General features: G+C 48.9%; 1 protein-coding gene across 2 annotated transcripts; it reads right to left on the bottom strand.

Annotated features, from left to right (window-relative positions):
* Positions 1–270: 270 nt before the first annotated feature.
* On the bottom strand, positions 271–17,270 carry ARL8B (ADP ribosylation factor like GTPase 8B). 2 transcript variants are annotated; one of them, XM_064433146.1, is made up of 7 exons: positions 16,947–17,270; positions 8,441–8,521; positions 7,788–7,861; positions 7,297–7,390; positions 6,648–6,715; positions 6,347–6,417; positions 271–4,952 (listed from the first exon to the last, which is right to left on the bottom strand). In XM_064433146.1, exons 1-7 carry the CDS (start codon positions 17,067–17,069, stop codon positions 4,903–4,905), a joined length of 561 nt encoding a protein of 186 aa, XP_064289216.1. In that variant the 5' UTR covers positions 17,070–17,270; the 3' UTR covers positions 271–4,902. The 2 variants fall into 2 exon arrangements, with proteins under 2 accessions (XP_064289216.1, XP_064289217.1); XM_064433147.1 differs by lacking the exon at positions 16,947–17,270 and adding an exon at positions 11,824–11,951.
* Positions 17,271–17,561: the final 291 nt, after the last annotated feature.

The raw sequence follows: 17,561 nt of genomic DNA, 5'->3' as shown, positions 1-17,561 counted from the left end.
TGTATTTGCTCTGTTGAATAATATGGCTCAGGAACTTCAACCCATTGGGTCTTTTCAGAGAGAAGCACAAATGAGACCAACCAATGCTTCCAGAACAAAAACAATCAGAAATAGGAATTTCACAGCCTGGCCTTTCACAGTTGCCCCCACTGAGCACAAGGTTTACACTCTCCAGATGAAGTTATGTAGTTAAATTAGGTAATGAGGGTTCTTAGATATTTCTAACAGTAATAAATCAGCTATCCTACTACAGATGAATATGCAAAAAAGTGGTTTTCAACAACACTTTATTGAAGCACTTCAAAATTATCACAATGATACATGTTGCCTTGAACAGAATAAAACCTGTCATGTCATAATTAAAAGGCACTAATCCTGGCACAAAGGTCTACTTACCCACCTTCCACTGGGAGGGAAATAAAAGCATCAAGTATTTCACTTGTCCTTTCACAGAGTATGTGCAAAGCCCCTGTGAGTGCCATTCTGTGTTTGCACTGGAGTGGCACGAAAGAGAAAAGCCCAGTTTGACCAGGACACGCTGAACAGCAGCAGCTGCAGCCCCACAGCAGCAGGGCACTCTCAAGGGTCATGGTCTGCTGAGACAAGCTGTTCTGCACTCAGTTTGGGAATAAAGCCCTGAAGCTCAGGCACTCACACTGTCTGTGTCAGCTTGGAAACACAGCTAAATCTGTTCTCACCCCTCTTTGGGGTGCACACTGTCAGGTCAGTGCAGGAGCAGGGCAGGGGAGCAGTGCTGGGCATGCAGGGGAGCAGTTCCTGCACAAAGCAAACCAGGACAGCCACAAACCACAAAGGGAACCTCAGGGAGCCCAAAGCTTGATAATCCTGCTAAGCCACACCTCAGCTTAGTACAGATCCCTGCACAACACTCCTAGAGTCAACACACAGACTGTTTAAGGCATTTTCTTTGGCCTTTACTTCTACCAGAAAGATGATGCAGTTTGATATGTCAGCACCCAAAATCTTTCCAACCTGTTTCCATCAAGAAGCAAAGATAAAACATAAATCATTGAGGAACTGGATTGTTGGTTCCACAGCTGATGGAACAGCTCCACATCTGAGCATCCTTCCTGCTGCCAAGTGGTGGCACAGAGCTGCTCTGGGTGATGGCAACTCCCCTGCTCTGACTGCACTCCAGGAACCACCACCCACATGGAGCTGGGGGACAGGGACACTGCCAGGAAACTCCTGCAGCAGAGCTGTGGGGGCAAGCACAACCCTTCCTCATCACTGCTGCTCTGAAACTGGCACTGAACAGAGCCTCCAGCAAGGACTGAGCTGATTTAAAGCCCAGGACAGCACACAGTGCCCACACCCCAGCAGGTCTCAGAGGCAGGACTGCTGTCCAGCTTCCAGGGGTTCACCTTGGCACAAGAGCTGCTTCTCTTAACATGCCAGCAGTCAAGACCTGCATCAGGGGAGTTTCAGGACTGGGTGACAGAAGTATGACTATATTGATGTCAAATGCAATAACTTATGAAACTAAAATGCATCCCCAAAGCAACTTTTGTGAAGAGAACGGGAAATTTAATCAGCCTCTTTACTGTCCATGCTCACTACAGAGCCTGAGACAAGTAACCATGGCGAGATACATTTCTAGAACACAGATTACATTTCTAGAACACAGATTACATTTCTAGAACACAGCTGCAGCATCCAAGCTCTGCAAACACCACTGCTGATGCCTGTGCTAGGCTCCACACCTTCATCAGGCCAGAAAAGATTTAACCTTGCACATAAAGTGTCTGATGAGTATTGTTTTCACCCAAGGCTGAGAAGGTGTTGAGAAGGAAACAATTCCTCCCCTTTTCAAAGAAAAGCTACCTGGCAGGTTACTGAAGCCCAGAAACAGCACAAGTGCAGCCACTCTGAGGTCTCCTTCCTGCCACAGCAGTAGCCAAGGGCATGTGGCAGAGCAGTACCACAGCTGTGAAACCCAGCTGGGGACATCTGGGGAGTACTGCAATGTGCCTTTTAGAGCACACACATCCTGGGGGCTCCTGTGTCTCTCCCTGCTATTTACACCTCAAACTGGTACTGAAACAGCACATCAAGCAAAGAGCTGTGGGCCAGTTCATGCCACAGCTGATTTACTGAATGCCTGGTACTGCTACCACACCAACCAGGCTGACAAGGCTTAGTGCACTAACACTGCTTTCAGATTTGTGTCTAGAGACACTTGACTTTGACTATGAACTGCAGGGAGCTTGTTTTGCATGCAGGAAACCCCCAAAGAAATATTCACAGAATCTTTAACAGGTCACTAGTCCTTCCCACCAGCCGAGTTACACACGAAGGATGCTCAAAGACCTGCACTCAGGACTAAAAACTAACCTGATACAGCTCAGTAATTTTCAAAGCTTACACGGAGACAAGCCTGAAACAAGACATCCAATTTCTTACCATTGATTGGAAGATGCTGACAGACAGTCCTGTTAATTAATCAGTGTCCTAAGAGAAATTAATACAACAAAAACCTTTGGGAAGATCAGTCAGTGAAACTTCTGATTAAAATCACAGCAAAGATTTTGTTCAAGACCTCAGTCAACAAAAGCCTCACTTTCCACTGAGATAAGAATCCCTCTACTTTAATTGGCAGTGAATGATCAGGCACTGCAAGATCTGACACTTGTGTAGAAAAACAAAGGTTTTACCCTAGGCTCGACACAAGAACCAAGACTGCAAACACATGCATTTCTCTCCTGAAAACTGAGCTCCAGAAGGCTGCCCCTGCTTCAGACCCTGCAGCTGACCAGTGCTTTGCACACACATAAAAAAGCCCTGCAATCTCTCAGACTGACTATCCGAGCTTGCTCAGGTAAGGTGAGCAAGCCCCAGGCCTCAAAGGTAGTTTTGTAAGCATTTCACTGGAACAGTTGAACCACAGAATATAAATCAGCTCAGGTATTTAGCAATCCTTCTTCCCCCACTGGAATCTTTGGCAGAGGAGACAGACATCCCATTGTGTTTTTCCATGATTTCAGCCACATCAACTCAAGTCAGGCAGTTAAGTGTCAATACAACCCTCAAAACATAAGTTTATTGAATAAAGCTGAAGAGCAGTAAACCAACATATGCATCCACCTAAATAAAAAAAAAAAAATCACGTATTTACAAAGTTCAGTAATTGTATAAGTTGTTCACATGCAGAGAGTAATGCACAGGTTAACAATTGGTAGTGTTTGGATGCCATAAATGCTGAAAGCAGTGAAGTAGATAAACACCAAACACATCAAGTTTAGCTATAGGCCAGTTAACTAAACAGTGACCTGGTCCCCCACAAAGATTCACACATTCTAGTTTAGTTTCCTTATGATAGGCACAAGCAAGGTTGCTAAATAAAAGTAACTGTAGCAGTTCTGGTGAACTCGGGACTACAGTAGCAAGTTAATACACCCTCTCCTCTACAGCACCAGAGTATGGATTAATTGAAACCATGCTTCAGAGAACTGAAAGGGGACAAAAAGTTCAAACGTAACTTGAGGCTGAAGGCAGGCAGCTGTAGTGTCTGTGCAGCAGTGCCAGAGCTGGGACAGGACAGTAAGGCCGTGGCAGTCTGCATTAACACTGGCTCTCAGAAGGGAGGGGACAGCACTGCTCCCAGGGATGCAAACCACGAGGAGTGAGGAGTCACACACGGTGTGAGGCAACACGAGCTGCACCATGATCTGCACACACGGGTAGCTACACTGACACTGCTGATGAACAGACCAGCCTCGACAAGGCTGTCCCTGTGAATACGCTCAAGTCACCGAGAAAGGAAAGCTACAGAAACGTGACAGTCTTGAGTTTATACACACTTCCCTAAGCTGCAGCAGCTAGTCAAGAGACAGGGTCAATTCATTGGCTCTCTTGTGCTTTGACACAGCAAAACATTTCATTGCATCTGACAGGCTTTGCACATGGTTACATCGAGAAAGCAGGCGGGTCTAGAGTTGTCACAATAGCCCAGGTATTCCATAGCACCAGGTGAAACTGTGCCCAGCCATTCCAGGAGCAGGAGACACTGACAATTACACACAGATTGTGCTAAAGGTCGACAACTGCCTCGATACAAGAGCATCAGTAATTTGGGTGTCATGCAGCTGCTCAGAATGCATGTTCTGGTTTCAGAGAGAGACCACGAGTATCTGGAGATAGAAAAATGTATTTGAACACAGCCTGATGTTCCTAGCGATTTGTTTTCATGCTGGAATACTCCAATTTTTGAAAGTTTGACAGAACAGTCCATTCCCATCCCCCACATAAATATTAAACAGAAGCAACAGAATGATTTTAAACAGATGACTTTCCTAATTCATCATGAGAGTTTTCTTTTTCCAGTGACAGGATCTCAGCTGTAGATTAGTGATGCTGATCTATGCCTTGTGCTCCCCTCTGCAAACAGTTTCCATTTCTCTGCTTACATACACACATCACATGCATCTGTGAGATCAATCAGTATCCCACAATTCACGCTTAAATGTTTTCTAACTACTGTATGTGGCATCTTGCAGAATCTTAATGCTGTCAAGCATCAGCATCTTCAAGCCACTAAACACTAGAAATAAAACACTTGCTGAAAATCATATAAAAACCTGGCCCTGAAAAACCAGAACAGAGTGTACCATCGTAGTTAACATGGTAGAGATATTTCTTTAAAAAGCCCCCCCACCACCCTCCCACCACAGATGGTTGTAAAATAAATATTTGTGCTGACTTTATCGTGACAACTCTAGTTGTTTTGTGACAGAATAGGAATACAAGTCTTCAGCAGTGCACATGAGAAATGAACCGTGAAAAGGCAGATTCTTGATACAGGATTTTGGGGTAGTATCTCATTATGGAGGGAAGTGGACATTGAGATTATGGCCAACTGGTACTGGAGATTCCAGGAAGACTTCAGCTTCTTCTAGATTTTGAATGCTGAATAAGCCACTGAAGCGTGATATCTACAGGGAGAGAGAAGAGAAGTTCCACATTCAAGTGTCTGTGTTGGTGTAAGTGGCAAGGCTTTGGTATTCCAGTGTCCCAAAGACAGGACAGGAATATCCCAGCCCTTCTCCAGAGGATGGCCCAGGGCAGAAGAACACAATGATTTTCTGGATGTTGGCTGTCCATGCTTTGATCCTGTAACTGTTAAGCATTCTTTAGGTAGCAATGACAGGCACTGCCCCACACATCCTGGCTCCTGAGTTCAGCCCATTTCTAGGAAGAAGATATTCCTTCATGGGACACTTCACTATGGCTCTAATCATTAGTTTTAGATCAGCACTGCTCTGTTCAGCCAGCAGCTCCTCCCTGATGAGAACAAGGCTGGTTTAGCCCTGTGGTCCAGGGCCTCGTGCTCCTCCCTGCCTGGGAGAGGCTCTCCTCAGGAAGGGAAAGGCCCTGGCTCTCCCCCAGCCTCAGTGGTGCTCAGTGTGCCTCAGCCTTGTGTGGATCTCCACAGAAGGGAGCCTCTGCTTCCATGCAGCATGTCTGAACATTTAACTGATGCTAAGGTGACAGGGGCTTCTTGGAAGCCACAACTGTCCCACAGACTATTCAGTTTTCCTAGAAAGAAGCTTTTTTCCCTATAAAGCCATCCTGGTATCCTTTAGAGCTTCTCCTGGGAGCATCACCCTGAAATTTCCTCATCAGGAAACTCCTGTTACCCTGGCAATGCACCAGGGTTAATCCCATGGCAGCCAAGGAAGGCATCAGGAAAAGGGTGGAAGTGTGGTTAAATTCTGTTTTCACTCAGCTGAGATGACTTAGTTTACTCACAAAGCTGATGGCAAATACCTGAGATTACAGGACATGGTTTCTGCTTTGAACTCCACAAGTTTCTGAAGCATTTGATGCCTGTGCCAGAAAAAGGCACTGCTTGGCTGCAGGGGACTGGCAGATGGCACAACACAAACTGCTCTGATAACACAGCAAGGGAAGGTGATTATTTCAAGAGAAATAATCTTGGGGAATAAACTTGAAGAAGAACTTGCTGCGAGTACTTGGCATCCTGACCAAGTGAGGCAGAGGTGAGAGCACCTGACAGAAGTATAAAATCATTCAGGCCAAGTTAATGGACTAGAGTCAGCTCTTTGCTGCAAACTGACTGAAGAAGGGAGTGTATTTCACAGGGACTGGCATTTTTTGGAAACTACAACCCCTAAAACTTTAACACCAGTCAGGTTTCCTCACTGCCATCAGGAGTTATGCTGAGTTTAACCCATGCACTCACACACTGGTATTTGATTTGTTCCTGGCTTCCTGAAGACAGGAAGTTTGTTTAAGAACTTAAAATCCCCCCAGTCCATCCTCTGACAGCACTTCATAATTCTCAGTGTTTTGGGTTAATAGTTACCTATATTATCTTTCTCTTTGCAAGAAATTGAGTAGCAGCAGATTTCTCTGTCCTGAATAGCAGCAAGATTCCTAGGAAAGAGAGAACATGTCAGCACACATTTCACTGACACAAGGGCTCTTACTGACAATCTGAGCTGCTCCTCTTCCCCTTCCCCACACAACTTGTTCTGTACAATATTCTGTTACCTGCTGTTGCTGGGTTTTCCACTCATAAATGCGAGCTTCCTGATCTAATAACAACCCCATGTACATGAATTTATTGAGGAAGAGAAATGTTTCTTAGAAAGGGTTAGACTTACATCTTTTCAATTAGCTGTTTCTCATCCAAAGCATTAGGAAGGTCTCTCTTATTTCCAAGTACTAGAACCTGAAATCCAGAGAAGGAAATGGTTGTTGCTTTGCTTTAAAAAACCCCCCAATCAAAACCAAAAAACAAACTTCAAGGGAGTCTCATGAGCAGTCTGCATCAGCCTGTTAAATCTAATGGAACGAGATATGTGCAGTTAAACCAGATCAAGAAAGAAGACTGACCTAGTCACAGGGAAAGAGGGGGTACAAATCAACTGTTCTGTGCAAAAAGCAAGCAAGAGAATACATCAGCTGATAAATCTGAGAACATTTGCAGCACACTCATTGAGATTCCCCAAACTTACTCTACACTTCTGTACTACACTGTGGTCAACCCTTAGTCAATAGCACAAACTCATACTGTGGAATCCTCTAAACTCCTGTTTCAGTTGCATTTATTATGTTTTGTGAGCACTGAGTGAAATAAGACCACTGAAGGTCAAAAACTGGTTTGAGGCACTGGGGGCAGGCATTGGCCATGCTTATACTGACCAGTAAGGTTGGGCCCTATAACTCAGAGTTCAAGGCAGACTTCAGAGTTGCTCAAGTGATGCACATTGCTCAGAGACATTTAATGGTGTTTAAGGTGATGTTACTTACAGGGATTCCTTGTAACTGGGGCTTATCTAGCAGATTGTGCAGCTCATTCCGAGAGGCTTCTATTTTGTCACGATCTGCAGCATCTACCATGTAGCTTTAAAGAGAATTTCAGGTTAGGTCAGTGACACTGAGCTCCTGCAGAAACATCACTTTTTTCTTTACACTGCCAGGTTTGAGCACATTCAACAAGGTTTTCAACAAAGCTAGGACTTCTGAGCAAAGATTTAGTTCTTTAAAAACATTCTCCAAGACCAGAGCAGAAGGAAGATGCTTTGAGTTAGCACTGCCACCCAGTTCAGACAGGGAGGAGTTAGTACTCCAGATCAGACACTGATGAAATAACCCATCCTGAGCCCTGGACTGAAGGGTGAACACGGTCAGCGTGGTTGCAGTGCAGGTTCAGAATCACAAGGAGAACTAGAGAGTCAGGCATGCAGTGTTAGGAAGGCTCCAGAGAATGAAGGAAGCAGAGCTGAAGGAAGGACACTTACACAATAGCATTAACTCCTCTGCAATATCGCTCCCACATGCTCCGGAATCGGGGCTGCCCTCCTATATCCCAAATCTTAAGGCAAGGGGAGAAAGACAATTTAGCCATGCACTGTGTTTAAACATGTCAGGCAAAGATAAGACAAGAAATCACTACAGTTTTCCCTTTCTCCTTAAGCAGCTGCTTGACCCCTCCCATATTAAAACAGGAATAATCCCTTGCACAGCTGCTCTGAGCTTAGGGCCCCACAGCAGGAGGTGCCAACTGCAGCACCTTGCACCAGATGTAAGAACATCCTGTGTATGAAGGTTACATACTGAGCTACACAAGAAAATACAATGTATTCACTTTTAAAACCTTCCCTTAAGCAAACTGATGAGAAGGAAACAGCATCTCTGGGCCTCAAACATTCATATCTAAGCCAGACAGCATTATCACAACAGTGCTTTAACTAGTCCATGAACCTGGGAATCACACACAGATTCTCATTTCAGAAACTCCATAAATAAACATAAATGTCTTCTTAAGCTACTCGACAGATTTAGCTGAGCCTCTTCAGTGTTCTATATTTGCCTCAAGGCTGGAAGCAAAACAGAGCAAACACGTAAATTGCAAACTAGAACCTAAAGAAAACAGTCAACAATGGCAACATACCTTTATTGTAACATTACCCTTTGTAACTTTCCTCATGTTGAAGCCCACAGTAGGAATCATATCTTCACTAAATTGACCTGACTGGAAAAAAGAAAAAAGACAAAGTTAAATTTAGTGCTTATCTGACACAACTGGTTACATAGTAAAATATCACAACCTCTTTCTAACCATTCGGCCAAGAAGTCGTGGATGTTAGATCCACGTGTGCTGGAGCTTGTGTGAAGTCAGACAACTCATTTCTTACAAGCACTGAAATCATCTGTCAAGCCTCGAGGCAGCCAGGGGAGCAAAGTCACCTGGGAGAGTGCTTTGCACAGCTTAACAGATGGACAGGGCAAGGGGAGCAAAGAGCCATTCACCTACTTCTGGAGCCAAGGCTGCATGTCGGGATCTCCCGTTACCTGGGAGCCACAAATATCCAGAAGGGCTCCCTCTGATGCAAGCAGAGCAGCAATAAATCTGGGCAGCCTTTGCAGCAATAAATCACTCCTGTGGAGGAAGCCTCCTGCCCACAGGTATGGGGTGACTCCCTGAGGAGTGTTAAAGGCTGCAAAGTGGAAGGACCTGCCGGGTCAGCTTCCTGCCAGGCCAGTGTCCAGCCTGTGCAGCTCCAGGGGCTCTGAGCTGCTTCCCAGCACCACTCCCAGCCGGGACAGAACTGCTGCAGGAGCACGGCACTGGAGAGCTCCTCCAGTGGCAGATGTTTTACTGTCTGTAACACCTCCATCTGCAGCAGCTTGAGAGCCAAGTTCCCAACTATCTCCTGTAGCCATAACAAGGGTTTTCAACACTACTACAGATTCCTCCCTTGGCTGTTTGGCAGAAGGTGAATCAGCCACCGTGGCCATTATGAAGCTCACTACATCCATGATGTGTAATAGAACCAGACAGTCAAGCACATTTGGAAAAATTAGGGTTGATCCCAAAGCATTCAGCTGTTTAATTAGGGTTTGGTATCACTGCAGCAAAGCCTGCATCTCTCCCCTGACACTGGCCAGAGAAGTTGCCTGGGGTTCAAAGCCTTTTGGGATCTCTGAAGCAGACACAGCACCCCAGTTAGGGCCTGACGGGCTGCAAGGAGCAGCTAAGCCTGACCAGGCGGCCATGAAGGGCAACAGCTCCTGGCTTGTATCAGGAGCAGTGTGGCCAGCAGGACCAGGGCTGCACCAGGAGCTTGGGTCAGGCCCTGCAGCTCTGCTTCAGAATCCACTCTACCCCTTCTCACATGGCAGGGTGGGTGCCCAATGGGAATGTCAGTCCAGGAGCTGCCCATTCCTGCCCCAAATGCCAGGGCCGAGCTGCCCATTGCAGCCAGTGACCAGCACAGCTCAGAGCCCCTGGTGAGCTGTGCTGCCACGCCTGGGGCAGCTCAGTTCAGCTCCTCAAACCAATCTTGCCTCTGAAGGGTCACTTGCCAGTTGCTCAAGCACCACAGCATTCCTGCCTCCACATTCCTGCCTCCACAGTCACACCCCACACCCACAGCTCCTATCCCAGCGTCTCCCAAGCACTCCCTGAGCCTCCATCTCTGTGCTGCTGAGCCTTACCCCACATGCTGCCAACTATTCCCACTCAGATCCTTCCAGATCCTTCTCTCCAGAGCTGTTCTTATCAATAGGAACACACATTCCAGGAACCTCCTGGACTCATCACCTCCCTGCTGCGTTTATTTCCAGCAGACATGTGGGAAGCTGAGGTCCCCTACGAGAACAAGGCCTAGCCACAGTGAGACTTCTCCCAGCAGCTTAAAGAGGATTTTGGTGCCTCTTCATGCTGGGCTGGGTGGTCTAGAAGAGACCCCCACCAGGATATCTGCCTTGTTGGCCTTCCCCCTGATTCTCACCCATGAACAACCTTATCATGACCCCCATCAAGCTCCAGGCTGTCCAAACACTCCCTGCCCATCCCTGTGAGGAGTTTACAGCCCTCACTGTGCCAGTCATCCCACTAACTGCAGCGTGTTCAGTACCCATTTCATGTTCTCCCACTGCTCTTCCAGGACACACATTCCTGCAGATTGGAGCAGCACTTCATTTGCCACATCTTTAATGTAACGCTGAAATTACTGTGACCCACCACAGGGAAACTTCTACAGAATCTTCAGGAAAGCTGCTGCATCTGATTCCTTCCCAAGTGCTCTCTACCCACGCTGCACATCCCCAAACTTGTTTTGACTTGCTTAAAACCTCAAAACCTTTGAGCTGCAGTCGCTCAGTGGAGTTTCAGCTGCCTGTTCTCTGCTCTGCAGAGGGACAATCCAGAGCTGACATGAACACATGGGTCAGCTCAGGTCTTCATTAAAGACCTTCCCCTGACTGAGTGTGGGTGTTCCTCTGCTCACTGGACCCAAAGGAAGCTATTGGAAGTCCCCTTCTAAGGTCAAAAATTGGTTAAAACGATTGTAAAGGATTTTAGCAGCAGACAGTGATCTCCTTTGATGGATTCTGCTACCACATTCAACTGCCTTGGCCCAGAAACTGTTCTCTACACTCAGAATTTAGAGGGCTTTTGTTTACTACCTCCTCAGAGGAAAAAAGCCAGGAATGCAGCTTCAACTTAGAGTATTCATATGCAAAAGCTACTCCAAGAGCAGCACAAAAGGAACATACTTTTACTAGCAGTCACTTGGCTGGACTCAGCCTTCCCTCCCAGAGCAGGGTACTCGGTGCTGTCACTGTGTGCTCACAGTAAGATGCTTCCTCCTGAAACACCAGCTTTAAAACAAGTTTGATGTGCACAGCACCAGCAATGCCTTGTTTTCAGCAGTGGTGCCCACCCCAGCAGGCAGACCCTGACCTCCCTGCAGGGCTCCTGGAAGGCCAGGAGCTGTCCCAGCAGGGATTCTGCTGGAAGCCTCAGCCCCGAGGTCACGCAGACCACACAGCACCAAGCGAAGGTCACCAAACAAAGTTAACTCCAAGCCGTGGGGGAGATAAGGGCAGGGAGACTAAACAGCCATTTTCAGAGGCCACATGCACAAAGAACCCCCAGGACTAATCCTGCAGCCTGCTGGTTTAAGAGATGCTCCCCCCAAATCTCCTGGGGAACCCAAACAGGAGATTTTAGTGCAGCATGAACCCACTTACCCAGATGAGTACTTATAGTGGATAAGGATTACTCAGAGCAGCAAAATGCATCCAGACTGAACTGAGGGATTTTATTTCATGGATCAGTTTGGGTTCAGCTCACCTTGTAGCAGTGGCAGCACTAAATCACAGACTGCAGCATTTCTGAACAAGCCAGCTACAGGTACAGTTCAGTTCCCAGAGGAAAACTTAGGACAAGTTTTAACTTGCCATCCCCTGACATTCCAGAAGTGTACAAAGGATGCAAGTTTAGTCTCTTTTATAATTTAATTAATATTACAACCCTATTAAACCTACCATTTCCAGTTGTCTTGAGTCAAACCATAAACCAAACAAAACACATTTGGGTTTCTTCATCTGCCTCTCCAAAACCATAAACTACAGCCAGAAACTCAAACTCCAAGGAGTTATGGAATGGTAGAGTGGTTTCAATTGGGAGGAACCTCAGCTCCACCTCCTGCCATGGGCAGGGGCACCTTCCACTACCCCAGACTGCTCCAAGCCCTGCCCAGCCTGGCCTTGGACAACTCCCAGCAGACTGCAGCCCCCTAAGCAGCTTGACTGATCCCACAGCCTGCACAAGGGCATTCTTTGTATCACCAGAGAAGGTCAGGGCAGCCTTTACTTTGCAGCTCATAAAGCTGACATGATTCACTACTGTTATGGGACCAATTTCTTCATACAGATTTTGTTATCACACAGCAAGGATTGTTTTATCTTTAATCATAGTACTTTTCATCCAGCTAGATGAGATCACAAACAAGCTTAACCAACTAGGAAACAACACCATTGGGGTGTGGAATCCAGCCAGGACACTCCCAACCCACCTGAACCACAGTATCACATTAAACCCTGCTGCTCATCCCAAGAAATTTCTTTCTTTTCACACTAAGAAAAAATGCTGTAAGTCTCCAAAATGTCTTCTTTAAAAAAAATATTTAAAAAGCAGTGCAATTATAGCATTATATCAAGCTACCCCTACACTAAGCCTCCTCTGCAACACTCATAGCCTCAACCAAGCAGTGCCTCATAAACAGACAAATCAACTTTCTACAGTCCAGCTTCTTTCTTTAGGAAATAATTCAGTGTTCCAGCTACTTGTGATCATGATCACAAGCCCGAACTCCAGTTTAGAAACTTCAATCCCAGAAAGGCTTTCCAACAGCACTTCCAGGAATGACTCCTGCAGAAACCAGAGCAGTGGTATATGGCAAGAAAATACATTTTTATTTCCCCAGCCCCGAGTTTAATTGAATATTTAAACTGCTTAGCAAATATCAACCATAAAGAAGGCATATGTCTGCCTAGAACTCTGTCATGTAAGAGCTCAGGACATTTCATGTTTCTGACAGTCAAGGAAGTGTCCTTATCCAGATGTTACCACTCAAAGCTCTGCCACTGCTTACGAAGTGCTCTACAGGAATTCAGGACCAGGATGCAAAAAGGAGATTCTGGTGTCAGTCACCTGTTCTAGCCCATCTAGGGTACAGCAAGCAGGGCCTCAAAGAAAGGGTCTGAGTCACCTCCTCGGAGCTTTATTAGCTAATGAAGTGATGCAATGCATTTCAAGAGACTTCTGCCATTAAGAAACACTGCAAATTTTATCAGCCATGGTGTGTATGAAGCGACAACACACAGGATTTATGGCCTACCTGGGTGGTTCAAAAGGTATTAAAACAGCAGCGGAGTTCTTTAGAGCAGTATTTTTCTGCATTTCTCTGGTGTAGCTTCTTCAAGCCAAAGTTACTTCTAACAGTCATGAGAACAGAAGGAAGTTGCAGCTCCCAGCTGGCCAAACGAATCTTTCTCTGAGAGGCACTTTAGGAATTGCCTCTCTCTAGAAACCACAGTCTCATTCCAACACTTGCCAGATATTCCAAAGTTAAAAACCAACCACGCTGATTCAGGCTCTGACACAAATCCTAAAGAGGGACCCTATTTACCCTGTCACCACAAACAGGTTGAGTCTAGCTCTTGAACCTGATAACTGTATCAGCAAAGTCCAACTTCTTCCCACTCCTCCAGACCTCTGCTCCCTGACTAACGAGGCTTCAGTGAGCCAGGCTAATGAGCTCCAGTGTTCCAGTGCCAAACACCTGGATCAAGGCTCAGCCTACCAGGCATCGGCCAAAACTTCTACAGAAACCCCAGGCCATGCCACCCTTCCATGCAATGGACTGTGGAGGCTGCAGGAGTGAGTGCCCTGTTCCCCAGCTGCAGGGGTGGGTGCCCTGCTCCCCAGGGGTGCCCTGCTTTGTTCCCCAGCTGCAGGAGTCTTCTGCTGCCCAGCTGCACTCCTGCAGGCTGGCTCAGCTTGAGTCGTGTTCCAGTGGTGCCACACGGCCCCAGCAGCCCCTCATGCTCCCCACAGCAGCCCCTCGTGCTCCCCACAGCAGCTCCCAGCAGCTGCTGGGCTGAGGGAACGGCCACGAGCTGCAAACACCACAAGATCCTGCAGAGGCTGTAAATAATGGGCATTTCCAGGGCTCGGCTCGGGAGCCGACAATTCCAGATGCGATCCCGGGATGACATGCAGTTTCTCTGAATAAGAGCCACAGGCCATCCACATTAGGGAAATTAGGACCAGGAAGAAATTATATCCTCCCTTGTGAGCAAGTTTACTCACACACATGGAAAACTTATGCTTAATATCTAATTAGAGACAGTGACTAATGCAGAGCCTTAGAAAAGCAGAAGCTGCATTAGCTGAATCCAGCTCTAACGAGATTTCACTGCTAACGCTGGGTTCTAACCCTCCTAATCAAACTGAACACAGGAGGCTTGGGGCTGGAAGGGACATTCAAGACCATCCAGTGCCACCCCTTCCACTGTCCCAGGCTGCTCCAAGCCCTGTCCAGCCTGGCATCCAGGGGCAGCCCCAGCTTCTCTGGGAGCCTGTGCCAGGGCTGCCCACCCGCACTGGGAAGGATTTATCCCTAATGTCTAATCTAACCTCTCCACCTCTCTGTTCAAATCCATTCCCTTTTGTCCTCTCTCCAGGCCCTTGTTTAGCCTGATTACAAATCAAGTGTTTGTTTACACTGGAGGAATAAACATGATCAAAACCCACCACCAATCTGTAATGGGATTATTCTAGAACTGGACTGTCTGCCCCTCATGGCCTGTCCACTTCAGCAGCAGCCAGGCCTTGTACCAAGCTTCCCTGTGTGAGTTTTCCCTCTAGTTCCACATGCCTGCTTTGATGGGCAGAGATTACATTAGACATTTATACTGGATTAAACTCACAGCTGTCAAGACTGGCGAGAGCCCTTTGTCAGGCAGCACACAACCTCCTGGGCCACACCAAGCTCCTGGTGTGCACTCCAGCTTTTCGAGCTGTCCTACAGGACATCTTGCTGTGTCATTCCTTTCATTTCAGTTTTGAGGAATCCCAACAGCCTCATCCACCCAAACCATTAACTGGCCTGCAGAGAGCAGTTGTTCTTTTCCTGCACTCATTCCCAAATGCAGACTCTGAACTAAAGTCAGTCAAGGAAGCAAATAAGAAGACAGCTCTGCATGCCATGGTCTGCACCGCTCTAAAAAGTGATTTTGCACTGGCAACTGAAGCTTATGCCATTATTTTGTTTAAACCAATAATACACACCTGGGCAAACCCCCTCCCTCTGTTTTTTTGTGTAAAGACTCCCCAGATTTCCTAATTAACAACTTCAGAAACGTGGCCTGATGCTTCCAAGCTAAACCAGCTAAGGAGGCTGTGTCAGCATGCTCAGCAGCTTCCTCCTTCCCCGGGGTTTTGCAAGGCTCCCTGGATGGCACTCACTCAGATAAATGCCTGGGTGTGATCCTAACATGTGGCTGAAACCTTGCAAGATTCAACCCCCGCAGAGGAGGCTGGAAACAGACTCCAGCTTTACTAGGGAAACTTCTCCCACTGGAGACAGCTGAGATGGACTGGACTGCTGTGCAGCTGCTACAGCTCTGACTGCTGCACCTCCCTGCAGGGGGTTTCACAGGTCACTCCCCAAACTGCTGCTCCTACACAGAAACAAAGCATTTTTTAGTCAAGAGCCATCACCAGGAGGACTCCAGAGGATGAGAAGCCTGCAGAGAGCCCCCAGCTGCAGAAACACTCCAAGCTCAGCAGCCACAGATCAAGGCTGTACCATTTCACAGCTCCATTTCTACAAGCCCAGATGGACTGGCAGAGTGTGAAAGAAAAGGCTCCTGGCATTCCTGGGTCACTCCAGCAACCTTTAGCTGACACTGGTCAGAGAAGTTACCTCTCATGAAGTACCCGTTTTGCAGGATTGTCAGGAAAGCCCACTGAGTGCTCACACCTGAGCTACACAAGGGCTTGGTTATGGTTTCCAGGCTGCTTGTCAGTGTGCAGGATGGTGCAGAACTGCAAGAGAATAAAGTCCTTTTCCAGCCACTAACTCATTCAGCTGGCACTTAAATAAATATTCTTACAAGTATTCCAGGGTGCTGAGGACACAGCCTCAAAAACCAAGAGACAAGCTGAAGCTGTGCTCACTCTTTCTCATTCTGGGTCACTCACACTCCCTGAAAAACCAAAAGATACCCTGGCTGCCCTTTCAGGAGCTCCCAAAGTCCAGCTTGTCTCCTGGAACGTTTTCCATCACACACATCAGCACAGCAGGACACTGATGGAGCTGAACAGGCCATTTAGGCAAAGCCACTCTTTATCTCGGTCAACAATGGAAAAGCTTCGTGTAGGAGTATTCCCACACCCTTCCTTTACCTGCTCCAGGCACAGCCCCACATCAGCAGGCCCCCGTGCAGCAGTGTGCTGCTGATGGGCTTGTGCTTGTGAGCTGTACTTCTTAGCTAAGTTGTACCTTAAAAGAAAGGAGATTCTTTGATATGGGTTTCAGCAACCGATAAGTATTTGAGAAGAGAACCGTGAGTAGGTGATGACACTTAAATGATTTAGGACTACTGAAAAGCAATCAGAGGGAGGCGGCAGCCGAAGACACACAATGTTATCTCCCCATCTGCTAAGAGAGCCCCGCCGCACCGACACCCTGACCGACAGGCGCCTTCAGAGCCCCCGCTGTCCCCGCGGGTGCCACCAGCGCACACAGGTCTACGGAGGCACGGCAGCCCCGAGGCTCAGCCGTGTCCCCCAGCGAGGCCTCACACGCTGCTCCCCGCGGTCCGACCCGGCCCGGCCCCGCTCCAACCCTGCAGCCCGACCCGGCCCGGCCCGGCCCGGCTCCATCCCTGCAGTCCGGCCCGGCTCCATCCCCCCGGCCCGGCCCGGCTCCATCCCCGCAGCCCGGCCCGGCCCGGCCCGGCTCCATCCCCGCGGCCCGGCTCCATCCCCCCGGCCCGGCCCGGCTCCATCCCTGCAGTCCGGCCCGGCTCCATCCCCGCGGCCCGGCCCGGCCCGGCCCCGCTCCATGCCCGCGGCCCTCGCCCGCCGCCCCGCTCACCGCGATGACGTTGACGAAGGTGGTCTTGCCCGAGTACTGCAGCCCCACCAGGGTCAGCTCCATCTCCTCCTTCCAGAAGAGCGAGCGGAACCAGTCGAGCAGCCGGGACAGCAGCGCCAGCATCGTGGCGGCGGGCGGGCGGGCCGGGGCGCTGCGGGCCGGGCCGGGGGCGCTGCGGGTCGGGCCGGGCGATGGCTCCGGCGGGCCGGGACGCTGCGGGCCGGGCTGTGCCGGGCTGTGCCGTGCCGAGCCGCGCTGGGCCGTGCCGGGCGCTGCTCGCGGCCGCTCCGGGACACCCGCGCTCGTCCGGGCCCGGCTCCCCCCGCCGCCCTCACGTGACGCCGCGGTCACCCGGCCCGGCCGGCCCCGCCCCGCCGCGCAGCGCCCCCTGCCGGCCGGAGGACCCGCGGCGGGAGAGGGCGGGGCGGGGCCGCCATGTTGGGTGTGGTGAGGAGGGCGTGACACCTCCGATCCAGCCGTGGTGAGGAGGGGGTGACACCCCTGAGCCCATCATGGAGCAGGGTGGGCAGTGGTGACACCCTTGAGCGGAGGGCTGTGTCCCCCTGAGCCGCCATGTTGGGTGTGGTGATGTCTGTCCCCCCTCATCCCGCCATG

Source organism: Passer domesticus, chromosome 9, assembly GCF_036417665.1.
Source record: "Passer domesticus isolate bPasDom1 chromosome 9, bPasDom1.hap1, whole genome shotgun sequence".
NCBI lineage: Eukaryota > Metazoa > Chordata > Aves > Passeriformes > Passeridae > Passer > Passer domesticus.
This window is presented reverse-complemented; position numbering and strand designations above follow the sequence as displayed.